This window comes from Acanthaster planci, linkage group LG01 (assembly GCF_054643075.1).
Source record: "Acanthaster planci isolate LZ-2023a linkage group LG01, COTS_SCS, whole genome shotgun sequence".
In the NCBI taxonomy this organism is placed as follows: Eukaryota; Metazoa; Echinodermata; class Asteroidea; order Valvatida; family Acanthasteridae; genus Acanthaster; species Acanthaster planci.
Window position 1 is genome coordinate 32,374,856 of NC_141777.1, and position 18,610 is coordinate 32,393,465.

General features: G+C 41.3%; 1 protein-coding gene across 4 annotated transcripts in view; it reads right to left on the reverse strand.

Annotated features, from left to right (window-relative positions):
- Nucleotides 1-11,885: 11,885 nt before the first annotated feature.
- The window catches only part of LOC110979333 (dynein axonemal heavy chain 6-like), an 86,454-nt gene continuing 79,729 nt past the window's right edge, over nucleotides 11,886-18,610 (reverse strand). For all 4 annotated transcript variants that reach the window (XM_087135992.1, XM_022235037.2, XM_022235036.2 and 1 more), the window contains 6 exons: nucleotides 17,098-17,312; nucleotides 16,250-16,467; nucleotides 15,410-15,623; nucleotides 14,517-14,674; nucleotides 13,755-13,901; nucleotides 11,886-13,407 (listed from right to left, as the gene is read on the reverse strand). In XM_087135992.1, coding sequence (XP_086992118.1) covers nucleotides 13,150-13,407; nucleotides 13,755-13,901; nucleotides 14,517-14,674; nucleotides 15,410-15,623; nucleotides 16,250-16,467; nucleotides 17,098-17,312 — 1,210 coding nt within the window. In that variant the 3' untranslated portion in view covers nucleotides 11,886-13,149. The remainder of the gene's footprint in view (nucleotides 13,408-13,754; nucleotides 13,902-14,516; nucleotides 14,675-15,409; nucleotides 15,624-16,249; nucleotides 16,468-17,097; nucleotides 17,313-18,610) is intronic.

Below are 18,610 nucleotides of genomic sequence, written 5' to 3' on the forward strand. Positions count from 1 at the left end.
TGTGTTTCTCCTGCATATTTTGCAAAATAGATTGAGTTAAAAGTAAGACGAATACAGGATTGCAGAGGTGCAATCGGTTTCGCGCACAAAGAATGTCAATACATTAAACTGGTGTATTGTCGGGAAATCGAACACTGACTTTATACGACTGAATGCACCCTCACTGAAACAAAAGTTTAATTTGTTAAATAGAAACGGGGATTTGAATGTTCGTTCTTTTTCGCTCGAAAACAAATGCTGCTATGACCAATTCATTTACACATTTTCCGAAATTGGCCAGGAAAACCTATACTATTACCCGCAGGTATTCATACCCATGCTTTCATATACATCTTGACGTTAATGTGGGGTTGTCGAAGATCCAGAGGTAACAAAGGAAGGTACTTCATTGTGATTGATTGCATCATACATTGAATGTGACGCTGCATCTCCAACTGACTGATAGCTCCACGCAACATCAAATTTCTAATGGCCTTGTCTTAAGTAGTCTCCATTTGTCAAGCGTTCTTGTGTGAGAGGTAAGTCTCCGTCTTTTCCCTGAGGGGTTTTCCTCTTTTCTGGTAGCCTGATTCAGTTTTTGTTCACCATTTGAAAAGGTAACATTTACCAACCGCGCTCAGAGAGAGTGAACGTATTTACCTGGATTCTGTAGCATTGCAATGTTTTTTGTAAATGAAACAATCTTTATCAACTTTACCAGTGTAAAATCGAACTAGAAACTCACTTCAGAGATGAGTTGTAAATTTCCATTTCCGAAATCTATAAAAAAATCTTTGAGGTGCTTAGAAAAGAGTTTTAGTTTAAACTAAAAAATAATGACGTCAGACAAAATGATTCCACATGGCGTGTTGCACCACTTCTATTCGTGTAATAAGTGTGCTTTGTGAGTTCAAGTTCCAATTTCAAATATTGATCTCCTTCGTCAACCTTTTCAAGCCTTTGGTGATTACTAATTCCCGAGAATCGAAGCCCCCCGTGGGTTTTACCGCTGAAATAACCACCCAATGTCAACATTTCTCTGTGTGTCTAGTATTTTTGAACAAAAAGTTTCTTCAATATCAAATTGTTTGCGCTTTCCATGTTGTGACGTGCAACCCCTATTCAGACATAAAGTACATGACATACTTGCAGACGCCGTGCCGTGTCGGCATTTTTTATAGTGATGTATGTCGTTGACTATCTGTCCAGTAATCTCCTCCAAGGCTTCTCATGAATGTCTGCTCATTATACTCAAGCAGTCCAACCCACTCATCGAGGGCTGCAATCTTCCCGGTGCATCTATACTGGTTCGGCTGTAACATGGCTCCATGGTCGTTGAACTATTCAGGTGGCTATAGTAGCAAATTCGAAGTCACCAACTTGATGACTCTATAGGGGTGCACCACAGCAAATCAATTTCCATAGACAGCAGTGATATATCCCCATACTTCACAAATATTTCAAAAATGCAACTCTCACAGGTGTTCAGGCTGTACCGAAAAATGATGTTCCACATGTCTTCTTCCATTTTTCTTTCCATTTTTAGTGGGTTGACCTGTGAATTTTTGAGAAATTCTCACCCAAAGCTGGCCACCCTTAAAAATGAAGGAAATTTCTCTGCTCGGGAAAGTAGCCATTTTGAAAAGGCATCCGTCTGCAAAATGGCTCAAAGAGTGCCACTTTCCGACCCGATTGGATCCAAATTGCTCAGAACTGGAAGCCCTGAGTCCAGCCCAAGGGTTCAGTCTCATATTTCTTCAATCCCCCTGTTCCAGGACCCTCTAATATAGAATATTTGTACTGTATAACTTTTATTAATGAGCTCGGCGGACATATTTCTGGCCTAAATACGTGGGTGCCGCCCTCTACGAAGCAGGAGATTATAGCAATGGATGTCATCAGACAAGGGACCACAAATGGTTCTGTTGTACTGCTTAAAAGGTAGCTGCAATCAATCTGTTTTAATACATACTTTCAAAAGTGTTTAAAAAGAAGTGCACTTTTCAGTGAATTTAACCAAATGAGAGTGTAAAAGATTGCAGGAAAATTGTGTCTAAGAAAATTTCATTGCGGCTGCACATATGCATCTCCTTTAAATTTATTTCATTCGACTGTCCCTCTGTTCACTGACAAAGTGGAGTTTTTTCATGGTCCATTCACATACGTGGTCACTGGAAATGGGATTCGCTGTTTGTCAAGTACTGTAACAATTTCATTGGAAATAAGAGATCTTAAATGTAAGGGACGGGATGGATTAATGGAATGTTCTGTTTCTGGTCAGAGTCTTTGAAAGAATAAAAGCTGGGTAGGTGGGAAAGGAAATAACATGTGTGAGCGTATGTCGGCTGTTCTGAGTGTGAATTAAATGTGAAAAGGTCTTTTGGTTTGAAAGAAAAGGTGGACGTGTCGAAATGAATGTTGATATCAACGGGAAAAGAGAGAAGTGAATAATTTAGGAATCTGGGCCAATCCTTTTAAAGACAAACTACTTTCGTAAATGTATCCCCAAAGTGTGACGGCCTCTTTTTCCAGACGCAATTTGACATTTTCCTTAACCTGTTTCTTCATGATGGCTCCATTCGCCAACTTTGTGATCATTCAGGTTTCGTGTTTTATGATATGCGGGAACATTTTTTTAGAAATTGTTGCCAAAAAGGTAAACAAGTGTGTGCATTAGTGTGTCAACGCCTTCAATCGTGGACCTATAACAATAGAAGACAATAGGGTCCACGGTTGCTAAAGAGTCCACGGTTGGAAAACGTGTACAAAACATATGGGAGGTCTTCCGAAAAGTTAAAGTATGAACAAAAGAGGAACAATAGGGAGCCCACGATTGAAAGCGTTTACGCACTTGTGTGTGTGTGTTTTTATTGTTGTTTTGTTTCGTTTTGTTTTGTTTTTTAAGATTGTTTAGACGACGAACCGCCAGCTCCCATCGCTGCAACATATCATCAGCCAAGATGATCGCAAGAATGATTTACTACACGCGTGGGTGTCTACCTGGACACAGTTAGGAGAGTAAGATCGTTCGATTGAGGCTACCGCCAGATATAAATCAAGTCCAAGTCAATAAATAAATTAACAACTTGGCGGGATGCTCCTTCGTTGATTGGGGCATGAAACGGCCCGTCTGGCGTGCATTTCGCCGGACTCACAAAATGTGCAATTTGCGTGGCTGTAGGGGACGACACATTCCTGCCGATAAATCATGAATTGAGTTAAGAGTAACTTAATCAAAATTCTGTAAATGCAATTTTCCTTTCGATTTGGGATTTGAGGGCCTATTCATATTGCAACGAACACATAGTGCATATCACCTTTTCGTGCTCTAAGGACATCCATTGTCACCTGCACAGCGTGGATTTTTCATCAAGTTATCACAAAACATATGCATCTAAATGTGACACAACTGTTCATTTTGTCAAGAAGGCTCAAAAGAATGAATTTTTAATACATGTCCTTCTAGCCTTGTTAGTTAAATATCATAAAAGCCTGGATCAGTGCACCTGACCCACCCTCAGAACTGTGGGCCAGTCTTACGTCCGTCGCGCAGTGGGAGCTGGGCGGATGTCAGACCCCGGAGTTCTGGGGGTACACCTGACCGATTCAATCTCCCGAAATTACATGGTGAATGAGGACTGATGGTTAACACATGGAACGACATTTGTAACTGAAATTAACGTGCTGAGAAAATAGTTTCTGAAGCTGAACTTCATCAGTATATTTCTTGCTGGCATTGTGAGTACGAAGAATGAACTTGCGTTATTTTTTAAAGTCAGTCAATCCGAACGCATGGTTATTATACTTATTATATTATACGAAATCTTACTCCAATTTTGGTCAATCTCCCAGAAACGTGTGCCAATCACAGGTAAACAGCGGCCACTGTTTCTTGCCTCCTCATCAAAATTTTAGAAATCTATTTTTCAAAATCAGTGTTATTTCTGCCACTGTGTGGTTCATCTTCCACTGAACTTGTTTTCAACAATGAAGTGGAAATCTTAACAAAATTATACCGATAGGCCTACGCATCCTATCTCACGCAAGTCGGTCCCAACCCTTGAGAAAGGAAACGCTGAAAACAAGAAACTGATGCTTTAAACCAAACCGTGGGATTTCCAACGTATCTAATTTAGTGATAGTTAATCCCCCCTGTAGAGACCAAATGTTGGAACAGGGAGCACATTTAACCCTATCAGTCGCGACCAAACACCCATCTGCTGTCTGCTGGTTGGTTTTATGCCCCTAATGTCGTAAGAGAACACCTCGATGATGAATGATTGTCTAGTCACCCTACTCTGTAATTACTGCTGCCTGGCTCACCTTACAAAAAACACTCGAGTTAAGAGTACACGTGCCGAGATAAAGATGTTCAAATGGTTTTATGTGATGTTGTTTGCGTAACGTCGATTAACCTGTTTTCATTCAAACAGGGAATGTATTGATAACATTCACCGTTGCAGGTAATCGTGGTATGCATCTTTTTAACGATAAAGCAATGGCTTAGCCAAAATGTTGTTAGATTAAGCTTTTTGAGGGAAGAGTCGTAGCACTCCCGGATGACCAATTGTAGACAATTGCTGATTTCCAGACTGGAACGCAGTAGGTCTAAACCACAGGACACACAATTCTACCTTCATAGAATTCATCGTTTCTATCGTGATAAATCAAAGTCTGCTTATTGACACGACTAGAATTTTTCTCTTTGATTCATAGCTTGAGAGGTTTTTAGCGAAGCAAAGTCCAAGAACTATTGCGGCAATAACTGACGCACGCACAATGTGTCATTGGCTATACCGATGGCAAATTAAAGAGTCCCAAGCGCGACCAACAGAGGGCGCAATTTTCGTTGCAACAAGAGGCTCTTTGGGTAGGAACTGCACTTCGCTGGTTCACAAACGACTATGAAATATGCATGCGTTGCTTTCGCACAGCTACAGACAAAAATGAACGCTTCCAACCAACTTCGTTCGTCGCCCAAATTGATCAAGATAACCAATGATTTGAAATATATCACTAAAAGACAAGTGATCAGTGTACTTAGAGCGAAGATAAATTACCACAGTGTGATTGTGCCAAGACCGGCATGCTTTATCATAATAGCCAACACTTTGCCCGTGTTAAAGCATTGCCACTGGCGAACAAAAAAATTAAATAACGCTTCGCTAACAGAAGTGATAACCTGGCGTCCACAGGTCGTGCACAATGTAGCCAATCACAGTGCAGAGCCATCGCCCCTTCCCAGCATCCTGTTCAGACGCTGGATGCCGAGCGAACCGACCAACATGGCTCTTTTGTAACCAATGAGGGGGTGTTTCTACTCAAGGTGGAGAGTTTACCACTTATACTTGCAAAGAAACGCATATACACATTTGACAACTAAATAAAATAACTTCTACGTAGAGTTTTCTGCATCTATAAACTACAAGCGAGTCCTGGGGATAAAATTTTAAAAACAATTATGCTTTGCATGCAGCTCAGACGTACCAACTCTTGAAATTCGCAATGATTCACTGTTTACCTATTTCCATTACGCGTCCTTCCCTGCCCATCCATGAAGGGTTGAACACCATGCATGGGAGCATGAAGGGTTGAACACCATGCACGGGAGCGTAAAGATCCGGCCAACGTCTCGAACCTATAAAAAGGTGCTCAACTGGACTTGGCGGACGCCAGACAGTCCCAGCCCTTATCCGTTATTAGGATAAGGGCAGTGCTGGTATTTCACGACGGAAAATTAAATGCTTGTCAACTTGCGCAGAGCGTCCACCTAAATGCCTCGGATTTCATCGCAGTTATGCTCATGAATACGTAAATTTACATGAGCATAAAAATCAAAATATCCGAAAACAAAATAGATAAAAATAGTTAAAAAAAGGTTAATTGAAACACAAAACTTTGCTTTCACAGGGTCCCTTTAAACACACAGGATTAAACCGAAGCCATTAGCTGATTTAAGAATTATTTTGACATGATTTGAAGACAATCATAATAACGAAATTATGGAAACTGCCAAACACCACGCTATCTATATTTCATTCATAGAGTGGGCATGAAAAAGATTCAGAATGTTGTTAAACATGTGAAAATGAAATTGAACAAGACAAATACTGAGAATAACAGAATAAAACCGTGAATTAGTTGCATATTCTTGCCATCTGAACTACAAGCTGGAGTTGACCTCTTGGAGTTTGAAACTGCATTCTTATAAACGAATTTGAAAATCAAAACTACACTCGTGTCACTATTGATGCGCAAATCCCGCGAAGGTAACTGCTCTTTTCCCATAGTACGAGGACCGCGTATGCAAACTGAATGCCCTCAGACGTCCTCAGATGAATGCTCCGGGAGAAGAGTTCTGTGACCAATGAATTTGAAAACTCAAAAAACGAACTGGATTATATGTATAATAGCAAAACGAAACGGTCATTTAGGCCAGTTGTGCCAAACCACGTGAAATTGGACGACACTTCAATCAAATTGTACAAAAATGATATCAAATTTGCCAAGAAAACCTATCCACCTCGAGCTGCAGCACCCCCTTTTTCGGTTGGAAAGAGCCACGTTGGTCGGGAATGTTCATTTTATGGGTAGCGATGCGACCGTAACGTGCGTATTTCCTAGTCGTTCGTGAACCAGTGAAGTTCAGTTCCGACCAAAGGAGCCTCCGTTGCTAAAAAAAATAGCACCCTCTCTTGGTCCAGCTCGAGGCTTATAATTTTCTCCGTAGATATTCAAGTTTTCATGTTAATATGCATACCCACTCTGACTTGTACGATTTCATGCTGTAAGATTTTTAACAAGTTTTTGGTGTTTACGTTTTACAGTCAGTTTTTCAGCTTAGATGTACCGTATGTTAGAATATGTTTTGTCGCTACTGTTCGGCACTATATAGCTGCTCCACACGCGTTTTTTTTATTTGAACCGGGTATAAACATGAAATAAAGGCAGGAAATATTCCATATGTAAGCCCCTTACATTCACTTAGGAATTATAAATTCCGTTGAATGAGAGCATGATGGATGGAACCTTTTACAAGTTGACTTTATTGAATCCCCGATCAACCTCTATCCAAGGGTTTTGATGAATTTGAATGAATTTATGGACAGACTGATCAGGTAAGGAAATTGAATGACAATTTCGTGATGCTCAAATGCATATGACAGGGATCACTTAACTTTAACGAATTTGAACGAGCCATGCGTTAAACTGAAATTGGCAAGGAAAACATACTGTATACACACTGTTAAAAAATACATTTCTATAAGACTCTCCTGTTGGTACGCCTATACAGACAGAAATGGACAGTAGAATGTGCTGTCCCAAAACAGCAACTTCTGTAATGCCAACTGACAATAGAATCTACCGTTATTTAACAGACTGTGTCCGGTATCAGACATAATAAGGGATATTATTCTGCCATTTCCTTAGTTTTATAGTTGAAATTGAAAATGCAAGCCCTCGATCGGTACAACATCGTGGATTACAGATTTCACTAAGTTTTAGACCTTTTCAGGTTTCAGTGGAAGGGAATACAAATATAAACGCTGAACTGAATCATGTATGACGAACGTATTTTCATGTCGACTATTATTTTGCCATAATTGAAGATATAAGGGTTAACTTTATTTTGTAATAGTCAAACAAAACCCTGGCTGCGCACCTTCGCCAAGAACATGCGCAATCGGCCCTCAACTTGTAGAAATCCAGCCGATGATTTCATACATCTTCAAAACACACTGAATCACATGTCATCAAAATTAGGAAAAGGATAACGAGAACCAGCGATTGAGCCGTGTCCGGCGTCTTCAGGTCCTAAATGAATGGTCGACTGGACTCGTCTAACACATCCATCGTTTGGATGACACTGTCGACGGACGTTTACTTTAGTTGACGCCGGAACTTGCCCCTAGATTGTAGGAAAAGTAATCTTCGTCCATTGCTTAGCCTTTAGTCAAGGCGCTTGCTGCGATCATTGAATAGGCCTATAAGCCCGTGGATACGAGGCACGAACAGTATATCTTGCATGAGGTATGACTAGTGCGCCATTCGATTTTACCACTGGTTTCAAATAGCAACTTTGGTCCCTTCTCCTACTTAGACAGGTTACTGCCAGCTGGTCCCGTATTCCGCAGGCAAACAAGTCTTCTTGGCGAGGGCGCAATGTCAGTTCGTGGGCGTTCGTGGGAAGTCAATAGTGGCGCCGCTTGACTTGGTTTGCTGCTCTTAGGTATAAATACAGCAAAGATTGATTCACACGCATTACCCAGTTTCCTCTGTATATAGAGAACTGTGTGTACACGTATTTATTTAACTGTCAAGTGATGAACGAACCCCAGCTTGGTATTATTAATGCATCCGCTGGGGTTAGTTCTGTTGTTCGTAATGAACCTCTAAATTGCGTCAAGGCAAGTAATTTGCAAAGCTTCCAGAAATGTTTATTTTCGTGTTCACGAAAAGTATGATTACTGTTATGACCTTGCTGTGAAAACCGTCAGCTAGTCGTTTCTGATTCACTGTAAGCGCTACTGCACGGGGAAGAGGTCAAACTGCATGTTAAACGCAGGGTACGGCTGTCCACGAACAAGTAAGAAACCTAATAAAACAATTATTTCTCTAATCTGGGGGTTTGCTGCGCATAGTGAGATTTGCTGGAGGGAACTGAATCGGGACTGGATATTTACTGAAAAATTTCACTTGTTAGGTTGTAGATTTCAGTAAATTCCACAGATTATAATCAAAAACATGAACGAACATTAAGAAGATGACCCGTCGTGTGCATAAAAGCGCCTACCTTAGACGAGTTTGCGCTCTTCGTGTCCGTGTGTCGGTGAAGAGCGTCCATCGAAATACTGATATGGAGCCAATCATAAATTGATGTGTGCAGCGGCAAAAGACGAATGTAATAACCCCTAACCTGTTCTTTCAAACTTGGCCATTTAGAATTCTGCGGGTTTCAATTACTAGTTCAAATTTATATGCGCTTGGAACAACTATTGAATGACTTATTTGTTTTATTTCTGGACAGATGGAACGCATAAGCACAGGGATTTTTTCAAGATCACAGTGAGGTTTTCGTCTATAACGACTAGTACAATTTGGAGCTTGAGGGGATCTCAGACCGGAACAATGAGTCAAAAAGTTATAAGTTGTGACAGTCTCTGCAAGAAATGAATTCAAGAATTTCAGTTCAGCTTTCGATTATTGACCAGTTTTAAAGGGGTGCAGGTGGCCAAGTGGTTATCAGAGTGCACTGAATTAATTGAAGCCCCATTGAAGACAATGTAAAATCGACCACGTTTGCAGCCCCGGTGCGGGCAACCGAAGTCCCTCGGGGTTCTCAAACAAAAAACAAAGTGTTCTGGAGTCATTCAGCTCTCAATTGATTTTCAATTTTTAGTGGGTTAACCAAAGAAATTTTGAGTTATCCACTCAAAAACAAACTCCCCTCCAAAAAAGTGAACGTTCCCAAGTCTGTCAGCGGCCATTTTTCAAATGACATCCCTCCACCTTTTCAGGCTCTTGGGACAATTTTTCAGTAGCATTTTTCTATGCTTCGCCCTGGGATGGGAGCCTTTGAATCTACGGAGTTCATTCTGGGCCATTCTTCCATAATTCCACAAATTCTTGGGCCACAAAATCTCCTCTTTTTCAAATAAACTGCAGGGGTACTTTTTGAGCGCCTCCGCCTGGCGAAGAATTTCCCGTGAATTGGGCAGGGTACCCAGGAGATATTTGTGTCTCCTGACCACGAGGGTCAAGGGTTCCAATCCAGCTGCTGGCTCTGAGTTATGTGGCCTTGGGCAAGTCACTTAACCCTTGCTTGGATCTGTCCACTCAGCATAGCTTTGGGGGCAACCTGTAATGGACTGGCATGCATCCCATCCACAGAGAAACATAAATTATTCTCAGTCGTTTCGTGCCAAGGAAACCAGAAAAAATCACCAGTTTGTGCGATAACCCTAATGCCTCGGTCCAAATTTGCTTGTTTTTTCCCTAAAGAGTATGCAATATTGCTAAAATGTACGTGCTTGGCGATATTTGACTGAGTGGCATAACACCTGTGCAGGCAAGTGGGGGGAATCAAAATCCTGATTAATTGCCTGGGCAACACATCACAGCTAGGAGGCGCTCTTCCTGATACACAAAATGGAATGCGTACGTTGTACATGTATGTAAATGTTTGCTTCCCGTCCCGGAAACGGGGGGGGGGGGGAGGAATCCGATACCCGTCCCCGTATTCTCCCCATCAAGTCCCTGCATTATGTAAACTATGACATTAAGTATAATAATAGGACTTTTCTACACCTATGAAATGACAGCATGCAAGACACCCATAGATCTGACGTAAATCGAGGGGGATGCAAGGGGGGGCATACCCATACCAAAAGGAGCAGGGGGGGGGGGTAAAAATGAGAGAAAGTTATGAGAGACACCTTCGCTTCATTTCCTTCAAGTAGCATGGCAAAAGCTCCATATTTAGCCTAACCCCTCAGAAATGCCATAAAAGTTACAAAACGATTCGGACATTTCTGTCCCCCCAAGCAGTTTGGGCTCCCCCCGCCAAATTTGGTTCTGGATAAGTTCTTTTCAGCTCATAATCTAGACCCCCATCTATTGAATACTTAAGAAAGCGTGTTGTTTTAAAGTTCATACATACAAGATTTTGTCTAACAAATGTTCATTGTTATTTTTCAATATTATTTAAAACTATCTTATTTATGTATTTTTTTCAGATAACATCTTAGGAGAGCCTCACAATTAAGTGATTAAGTGAACTTCGCTTCTTGGCAATCCGGGGGGGGGGGCTACCAGCTTGTACTATGTATTTTGTCATTTTCTACGTCTCTGTTTACAAGCTTTATTTGTCGTCTCCTTCTTGATACCTGAGAAATAATAAATAAAATGAAACTCAGTTCCCCACCCACACCACACTTGTACTTTGAATACAGACAATGACCCCTGTATTTTGTCCCAACCCTTCTCGTGTATTCGGGGTAATGCCCTCAAGGTCAGTCACCCCAACGAATACATCGTAAGTTACTACGTACAAACCAGAGGGCGTGATTTTTATCTGCTTTGTAAAATGCACACAGGGCCTAAGTGCCAGGCGCTTTCAGAGGCTTTTTTCACTTCCCCGTTCGATGCAAGGATATTTATCGGATCCACTCTAGAAACCCCTTGGCATACTACGCTGGCGTGACTTTAAGTCCATCAGATGTTATCTATGTGTCGTTTCGGCAAATGTCAGGTACAAGAGGAATTTCGGATGTTGCACTGAATTTTAATCATGGAATGGATTCAACAAGGGGTTAAGATCTCACCTTATTTTAGAACTTACTTTTTTAAATGAAAAAATGCACGATTTTCATTTCCGTCATCAGATCGAATTTCCAAATCTCATATACCGTCATCTTTCCCCCAGAAATCTGTAAATCTGATAACCTGAACTGTTCACGTTTTAGCTTATTCTACAAAATCGGTTTTCAAAAACTCAAGTGTATTCTCATACTTGATCCAAATTTAGTCTGGGCAGCATCCTCAGTTTGCTGAGCCCACAGTAAATGGCTACTTAGCCGACGTGTAATAATTTCACACGGCCTTTTCACGCTGCCATCTGCCAGTACAAATTTCTACACCGTGTGATATTGTGTTTGGCCATCGTTATGAGGTGGGACTCATTTGGTGAATTTACCAAAAGCCGTTATCACCGAACTGAAGGAAGGTCTCTATAGGGGGCACCGCCATTACACAGTACCCACAATGTCGTAGCATCAGTATGAGCCGTCACCAAGTGCATGGCCATGACAATGTCTTGCTACAATTCAACAGGGACCAACACATTGAAAAGGCTGCTTGTGCACGTCTAGTGAATCATGGAAGAATGTTTCGAAGGAACTGCAGCATACTGTAATTACTTAATCACTTTTTATTTCAAGTGGACGGATTACAACGAAAGTATGACCAACGCACGGCAGAAGGGCCAAGAATATATATATATACAAAGGTCATCTGTTCCTATATAGAAAATTTTGAAGTTGCCTGCTTGTAAAAACAAAGGTTTTCTCGTTATAATTGCTTAAGGATTCATCCACTAAAAAATAAAACGGAAGAAAAATTCCGCGAAATTGGAGAGTTTCTGAAAATGATAATAAACCTCCAGTAGATATTACCACAGGCAAAGTTTTAGTGACAAAACCTCACTGTTTATCACTCAGTTATTGACTGTTTTCAGTAGAGAGCAAACTACAAGTATATTTGAGGTGTAACAAACTTTGGAATATTTTTCATTGCAAATTCTATGGACGGATTTCACCAGGCACTTGTCATTCACGATATTATTTCAATCCACTAGAAGAAAATCACAGTAATGTATTTATATATATATTCATATACATCTATGAAAAATATCCACAAACCTTCAAATAAAAGAAATCTCATTTGGACAGAAACAAAGTAAACAAGGTATACTTTGGATTACAAACAAGCAATAAAAATGGATCCATATGATGCTACACACTTGGCCAACTGTACATGAAATGAAATAAACTGTCAATTACAAACGCAACATGCAAGAACAATACAGCCAGCATTTTTCATTAGTTGAATTATGAACCCGCCGACTCCAAATAATGCAATTTTAGAAGAAAAAAGAAAAAAAATTGGCACTTTTTTTATTCCCGATGGTCTTTTTTTTCTAGTGTTTTGAGAAAAAAAAGGGGACTAAATTTATTTTTCCTCCTCTGATAAGTTAATTGTAGGGGAAAAATGGAACTCAAGAGTTTTATTTTTTTTTCTGTCCTTGGACCCTGCAAAATTTCATGCTATGTTCGTAATCCAATAAATAAATGCTGGCCTATCTGTCAACGTGAGCCGACTTATTGCATTGGCAGAGATTTGCTAATCTAATACCCAATGAGCTCAATTCTCAAATGCAATAATGTGGCTTTATACACTTCATCACACCAAGCTAGTATTCTGTTTCAACATAAATTCATTTACGCACACAACACGCACAATACTCCCCCAGGTCTTCAGCCACACCTTGTGCAGTGAGACTGACTGAATTAGGTTAAAACAGAGAGGAGCAAGTAGTAAAAATTTAACCAACGCACACGACAGCTGTGCACAGTTTACAACTCATGTGCACTCTTGGAGCATCAATCCAACTCAATCGTCCAGCTGGCACAACAGTGCCACTCCCCTGGTGATCCACAGATCGGCAGGGAGCGACGTAGGCAGATGAATGGCAGTTACAAAGTTGGTGGAGTGACCGGTGGAGGACAGGGTGCCGGCACGCTGCGAGGTGCGATACAGAGGGCACTCGTACATGCCACCGGTCCAGGCGGGAACTCCCTCTGCTTGGGTGGGGTTAGGGGTGGGTGCGGCTGATGAGACAGAGGGCGGGGCAACTCCTTCTGGAGAAGCCTGAAGAAAAAAAGAGGATGGAATTGGTTGAATTTCAAAAGGGAGTGAGAAGCCATACTAAGGTATGTAATTGGCAGAAAACCATTTCGTGATGTATCCTGATGTAAGGGTGTGAGACTACAAAACCAGATTTTGGCTCACTTGGCTGGTAGTAACTTTATGGCTCAATTGGCACAAGTTTCTACAAAGCTTCAGGCCATGGTATGCTTTATAAAAATCCAGAACCCCATATTTTTGTGACTTTGTGAACTGCACGTATAATTGAGATACAAATGAGTCTGACAGGAAATATACTTTTTAGTTGAATTCTGCAATATTTCTGATAAAATTAAACCCAAAAAATTTACCTGGACTGGGATGAAATGGACCTCTGGTAAACGGCAGAACCGCTCCTCTGGTCTGGAGTCCTGAAGCATGTAGGTAGCTGGGTCAAAGCGTGCTCCGTCCAGGAACAGACCAAACACAAGTACCCCATCTGCAGGAGGGCTGGGACCCTGTTCAAATGGACATCAGCAGGCAGCATTAATGAACTTGAAGAATAACAAGACTAGTGGCTCAGCAGACTCGTTCTTTTCACTCTGACTGGAAGCACCCCCTCATTGCCAAAGGCGAGAGAGGTCGGTGGGAACCATTTCGATTTGAGCCACGACATTTCACAAAAATCCCAAGCATAACAGAAAGTGGTCGCACATGCTCAGCACAGCCATTGCCAAAGTCTTATGATTCAATTTGAAAAATGTCATCTGTTGGTCCTGCATGGAGTGGATTACTGATGAATCCTGCAACTATGGTTACGGTGTTATCAGAAATTCCCACAAATCACTTCAATAGCAAAAGGCACAGTGAAAACTTCATGAATAAAGTGTTTTGTCAATATGCACAAAAGCAAACATAACACCTTCGGCCATTGATGGGGTCCACTGGGAATATAGGGTGACAGCGTCACCAATTTCATCGGCAGAACAAAAGATGGAAGACAGCCTGAGTGCTATATCATTAGGCCTGGAAGGATACTGTCAGGAGAGGCAGAGTCTCCCCTTCTAACTTTACTGAGCCAACTATTTTGCTACATGTACCTCACAGTGCAAATGATCTCAAGAGTAACTGACCTTGAAGGCAACTTCTCTCACATTGATTGGCTCCTCCACATTGCTGAGTGTCTCTTCAGTGTCTTCAACCCCTGCCATGACCTTGAAGTCAAAGGTCAATGAATCTACTGACACACCTTCTTTTCTGGCGTGGTTCTGGAGAACCGCAGTCAGGAAACCTGTTAAAAAAGTGTATAAAAGGACTAAAATACAAATTAGGAAAACTGCTTTGCTGACTAGATTCTATCACATTTCCACAGAAAAAGCACAAGAACTTATTTTCGAGGACCCGTTTTGAACAAAAGATTGACTTCATATGATAGGAGAAATCTCATGCTCCTTGTGTGTATCCATCCTCTGTGGGCAAGCTGTATAAACTCCCAACCACATGGTGGAGTTGTTTGTTATGTGCTGTAAGCAGGTTGATGGGTTTAGTAGCATGCAATAAACATTCAAATGCTATTTAGCATTGGGTTTGAATCCTCCCATAAACTGTCACAATGCTAAAACTTAACAAGCATTCTGTGTACTTATAAGGGGTATCACGTCCCATGTTAAATTTAATGGTCAGTTTCAATGTGTACCTTTTTACATCATACAACGTCTGCAAGACCAAGAGGATATGACAGACCTCTGAGAGTTTAGGAACAACTAAAAGTCCTGAACGTAAACCTTCTTACTTTAATGGATACAACATGTGGGTTACGAGCACAGGCATTTTACAAACTGTGGGCTAAAAATAAAAGAGGATATATAATTAACTGAATCTTTGTGATTCCATACAATACAATACTGTATATATTTTCTCCTCTTAAGGTACAGGATGTCGACCAGTATCTCTAAGTCTTTACTGGTGATGAAAAGACAGACATTTCTTTTTGAAAGGAGAGGGGGGAAGTGGGGAGAATACTGACCTTGAGGGAAGAAGAACCCCGGCAGCCAAAAGCTGCGAGGCTGTTCCCGCAGGGCATCCAAGTCGGCTGGCTCCGCTGTCTGCTGGTTTTGACCTTTGGCCTTTCGTTCCTTGGCCTCCGACACCAAATCTGACCACTTGCTGAAGAAGTCCACTCTGCGCTGGAGGTCGGCCACCCAGGAGCCCAGGGGCTTGCAGGATTCATAGGCAGCTTGCTGGTCATGGAAATAAATAGGTGAAAGGATGTAAGACCAACTTTTGGCATTGTGCAGGTGGGATGTGAGTTCTTGGGGACAATAGGAATTTGATTTTCACAGACAAAGTATTGTTAGAACTTCATGCTAGGTGCTTTCTGTGAAAAGTACTACACAAACCTTACTGAGGAATGTTGAGTTTCGAGAGAGATGTGTTGTTTCCATCACCCTTACTTTGTTAACATTTAAGAGATGGCAAACACAAAATTGCTTGTACAAATGGCAATTGAATGCCCGACACATTTATGATTTAATAGTTGCATACATGAACAGCAACACATGTAGCACATATGTAATGTAGTCAAGTCAATAGCACATCCCAATTAACAATTCCTGTAACAAGTCATTTACCAAGTAGCTGGGAATGAAAAAACCAACGAACATGAACGAATGCCTGTGTTGCATTTCACCTTGCATCTTGAAAGGAGACTAGATAGTTTGGAAGTGATCTACGATTTCCCCACATCACACCTCTTACGGCCTTTTTGAATGAGGAGGGCAAATGTTCAATAACCCTGCCTCCCTGCTTCTACAAACTTCCCCTCTCTAGTTATGTCTTCCTCCCCCATTACAAACCCTTCACCCACCTGCCACGTCTTGGGCACCCTGTGCTGAAGCAGAGCCTTGTACATCTCCTCCAGTGTCTCCGACATGACGACTTCCCCCTTGATAGCCAGGCAGAGAGCTGCTAGGCTGGTGTGGATGATGGATAGGAGCCTGTTGAACCGATCCATCTCCTGTCGCAGGACTGTCAGCAGGGCCGAGGGTGTCTCTGGATCTTGATTGAATGGGTCTTCTTGGACAACTGGCGAACAACAAAATTTTCATTACAACATTTGGGAATCTCAAAAATAAAAGATTTTTCAAAAGGGGTTAACATGAACGGAACCTTCAAACTTAAAAATGATTTCATTTAAGAACCAACCAGAACCAAAGGAATCTTGAAAACTTATCACCTCCTTTTTTACAACACAAATTTTACATCCACACACGAAACTCTCCCTCTTCGTCCGTAATGCCTCCTAAGAACTTAATTTTTCATTTGTGCTATACATTGCTCATTGTGGAAGCCTTGTTAAAAAAAAGTTCATTGTTAAATGACGGCAAAGAACCCATATGTGGTGTGAATGTGCAGAGTGACCAGTGCAAGCTGGTCACTTGGTTATGTGAATATTTTGGGTGGAAATCAGGTGTATGTGTTGTGTATGATTCAAGCAAAAACTCAACCAGCAGCAAGTCGGTTCAACCAACAAAAATGATCCCACTCAGTAAGGAAGCAAAACCGAGTCTCCAAAAATCTCTAATGTGCAGAGCCTAAAGTAAACAACACCCATCCAGGTTCTCGATCATGCGCTGACACAAAATCCTAGAGTGATTTTTTTTTAAAACTCCAACAAGAACTGTCTCAGCATTTTTAACTTGGCACCGCTCTCACCTTTGACTGCGGCCGTTTTCTTGCCCGTGCCGAATCCAGTGGTGGACATCCCATAGCCTAAACCAGGGAACATGCCTTGGGTGTTGGCCCTGGCCCGTTGACCCGTCTCCTTGCTCTCCTTGTCTTTATCCTCATCCCCTTGGATGCTGACAGACAGCTGATGCTGGATGTCGACCGCAAGCTCCAAGACAATCTCATCATCGCTCTTGCCAGTCCTGGGGGGTGGTGATATGAAAAATGATAATCATCCAAATCATGAGCACACAGATCAGAATCAAGATTACCATAAAACTAAGGAAAAACTATTTTCATTGAATATCCTTCAATTACAACCCACACAGTGGTGTCAAGGACATCTGAGAGCTGGTTCATCTTGAATGTAAAAAGGCTTGATAACCAACTTAGTGATTCTTCCTGAAGACAGAAGATATGACATAAAAGTGAATTCCCTCTTTAAATTGTACTGAAAGCAAATTGACTACTTGGCTGACTTTAAATGTATCAATCAAGCCATCAGCTTTAAAAAATAACTTGAAATTGTTTAAAAGAAAACCAAGTTAATAACACGTATACAGAAATGTAAAGCCGATGATTTTCTGCTTCCAAAATCGGTACTCTCGTTTTGCCAAATCCTGATTCCGCTTCAGAAATTCAAATTCCGTTTCGTACCTTCATAAGCATGAAAAAGGAGAGCAAATTTTAAACTATGCATGGAAACCATTTGCCCAACCATACCCCCCCCAAGAAAGAAAGAAAAAGAACAGGAACAAATATTGTTTGCAAATACTCTACAAAGTTTCCAACTTTTTTCAATTCTCTGCAGTGAAAATTAAAAAAAAACACAGAATAAATATGGCATCACACACCCGATGATTTCCCACCAGAGCGATCGTCAAAAACTTGCTACGATTAATCAACGGACAATTCATGTGTCACTCCTCATGTATAAAATTATATTTAAATACATGTACAGTGTGCATGTGCAGTGGTCATAGAGTACTGTATGTCTTGCATGCAACAGTCGTTGACCACAATGTTGGAGATCGAACCCGCCATTTTCATTTGGTAGTGGTGCAACAAAATTCAGAAAGTTACCATTAAATCTGAGCCTTAAAATGTATGTTTGTGACTGAAAACTTTCGCTTCATTGAACACTTCCGAGGACCCATTCAGTCATGGTACACCAAGCTTACTAGGTTTCGTTTAATTCAAGAAATATGTAATTAGTCTTCTGTTTTGCTGCCGCGGTCTCATCGTTTCACCATGCGGTACTAGCCTTGTTTCAAGGTGTCTATGCAGATTCACAGACTGAATTCCCCACGTGTACAGCAAGCATATGAGTATGAACTTGTTTGCGCATTGATTTCAATGCCAATACAGTGCACTTGTGAGCGGGTACCGTATCGCACCACGGCGCTTGCAATTATCGGTACCGGCGCGGACGACCCAATCATGTGGTGGAGAGGTGCAATTTAGCAAGTTTCCAGCATAATTTGTTTTTTAAAAGGGTTTG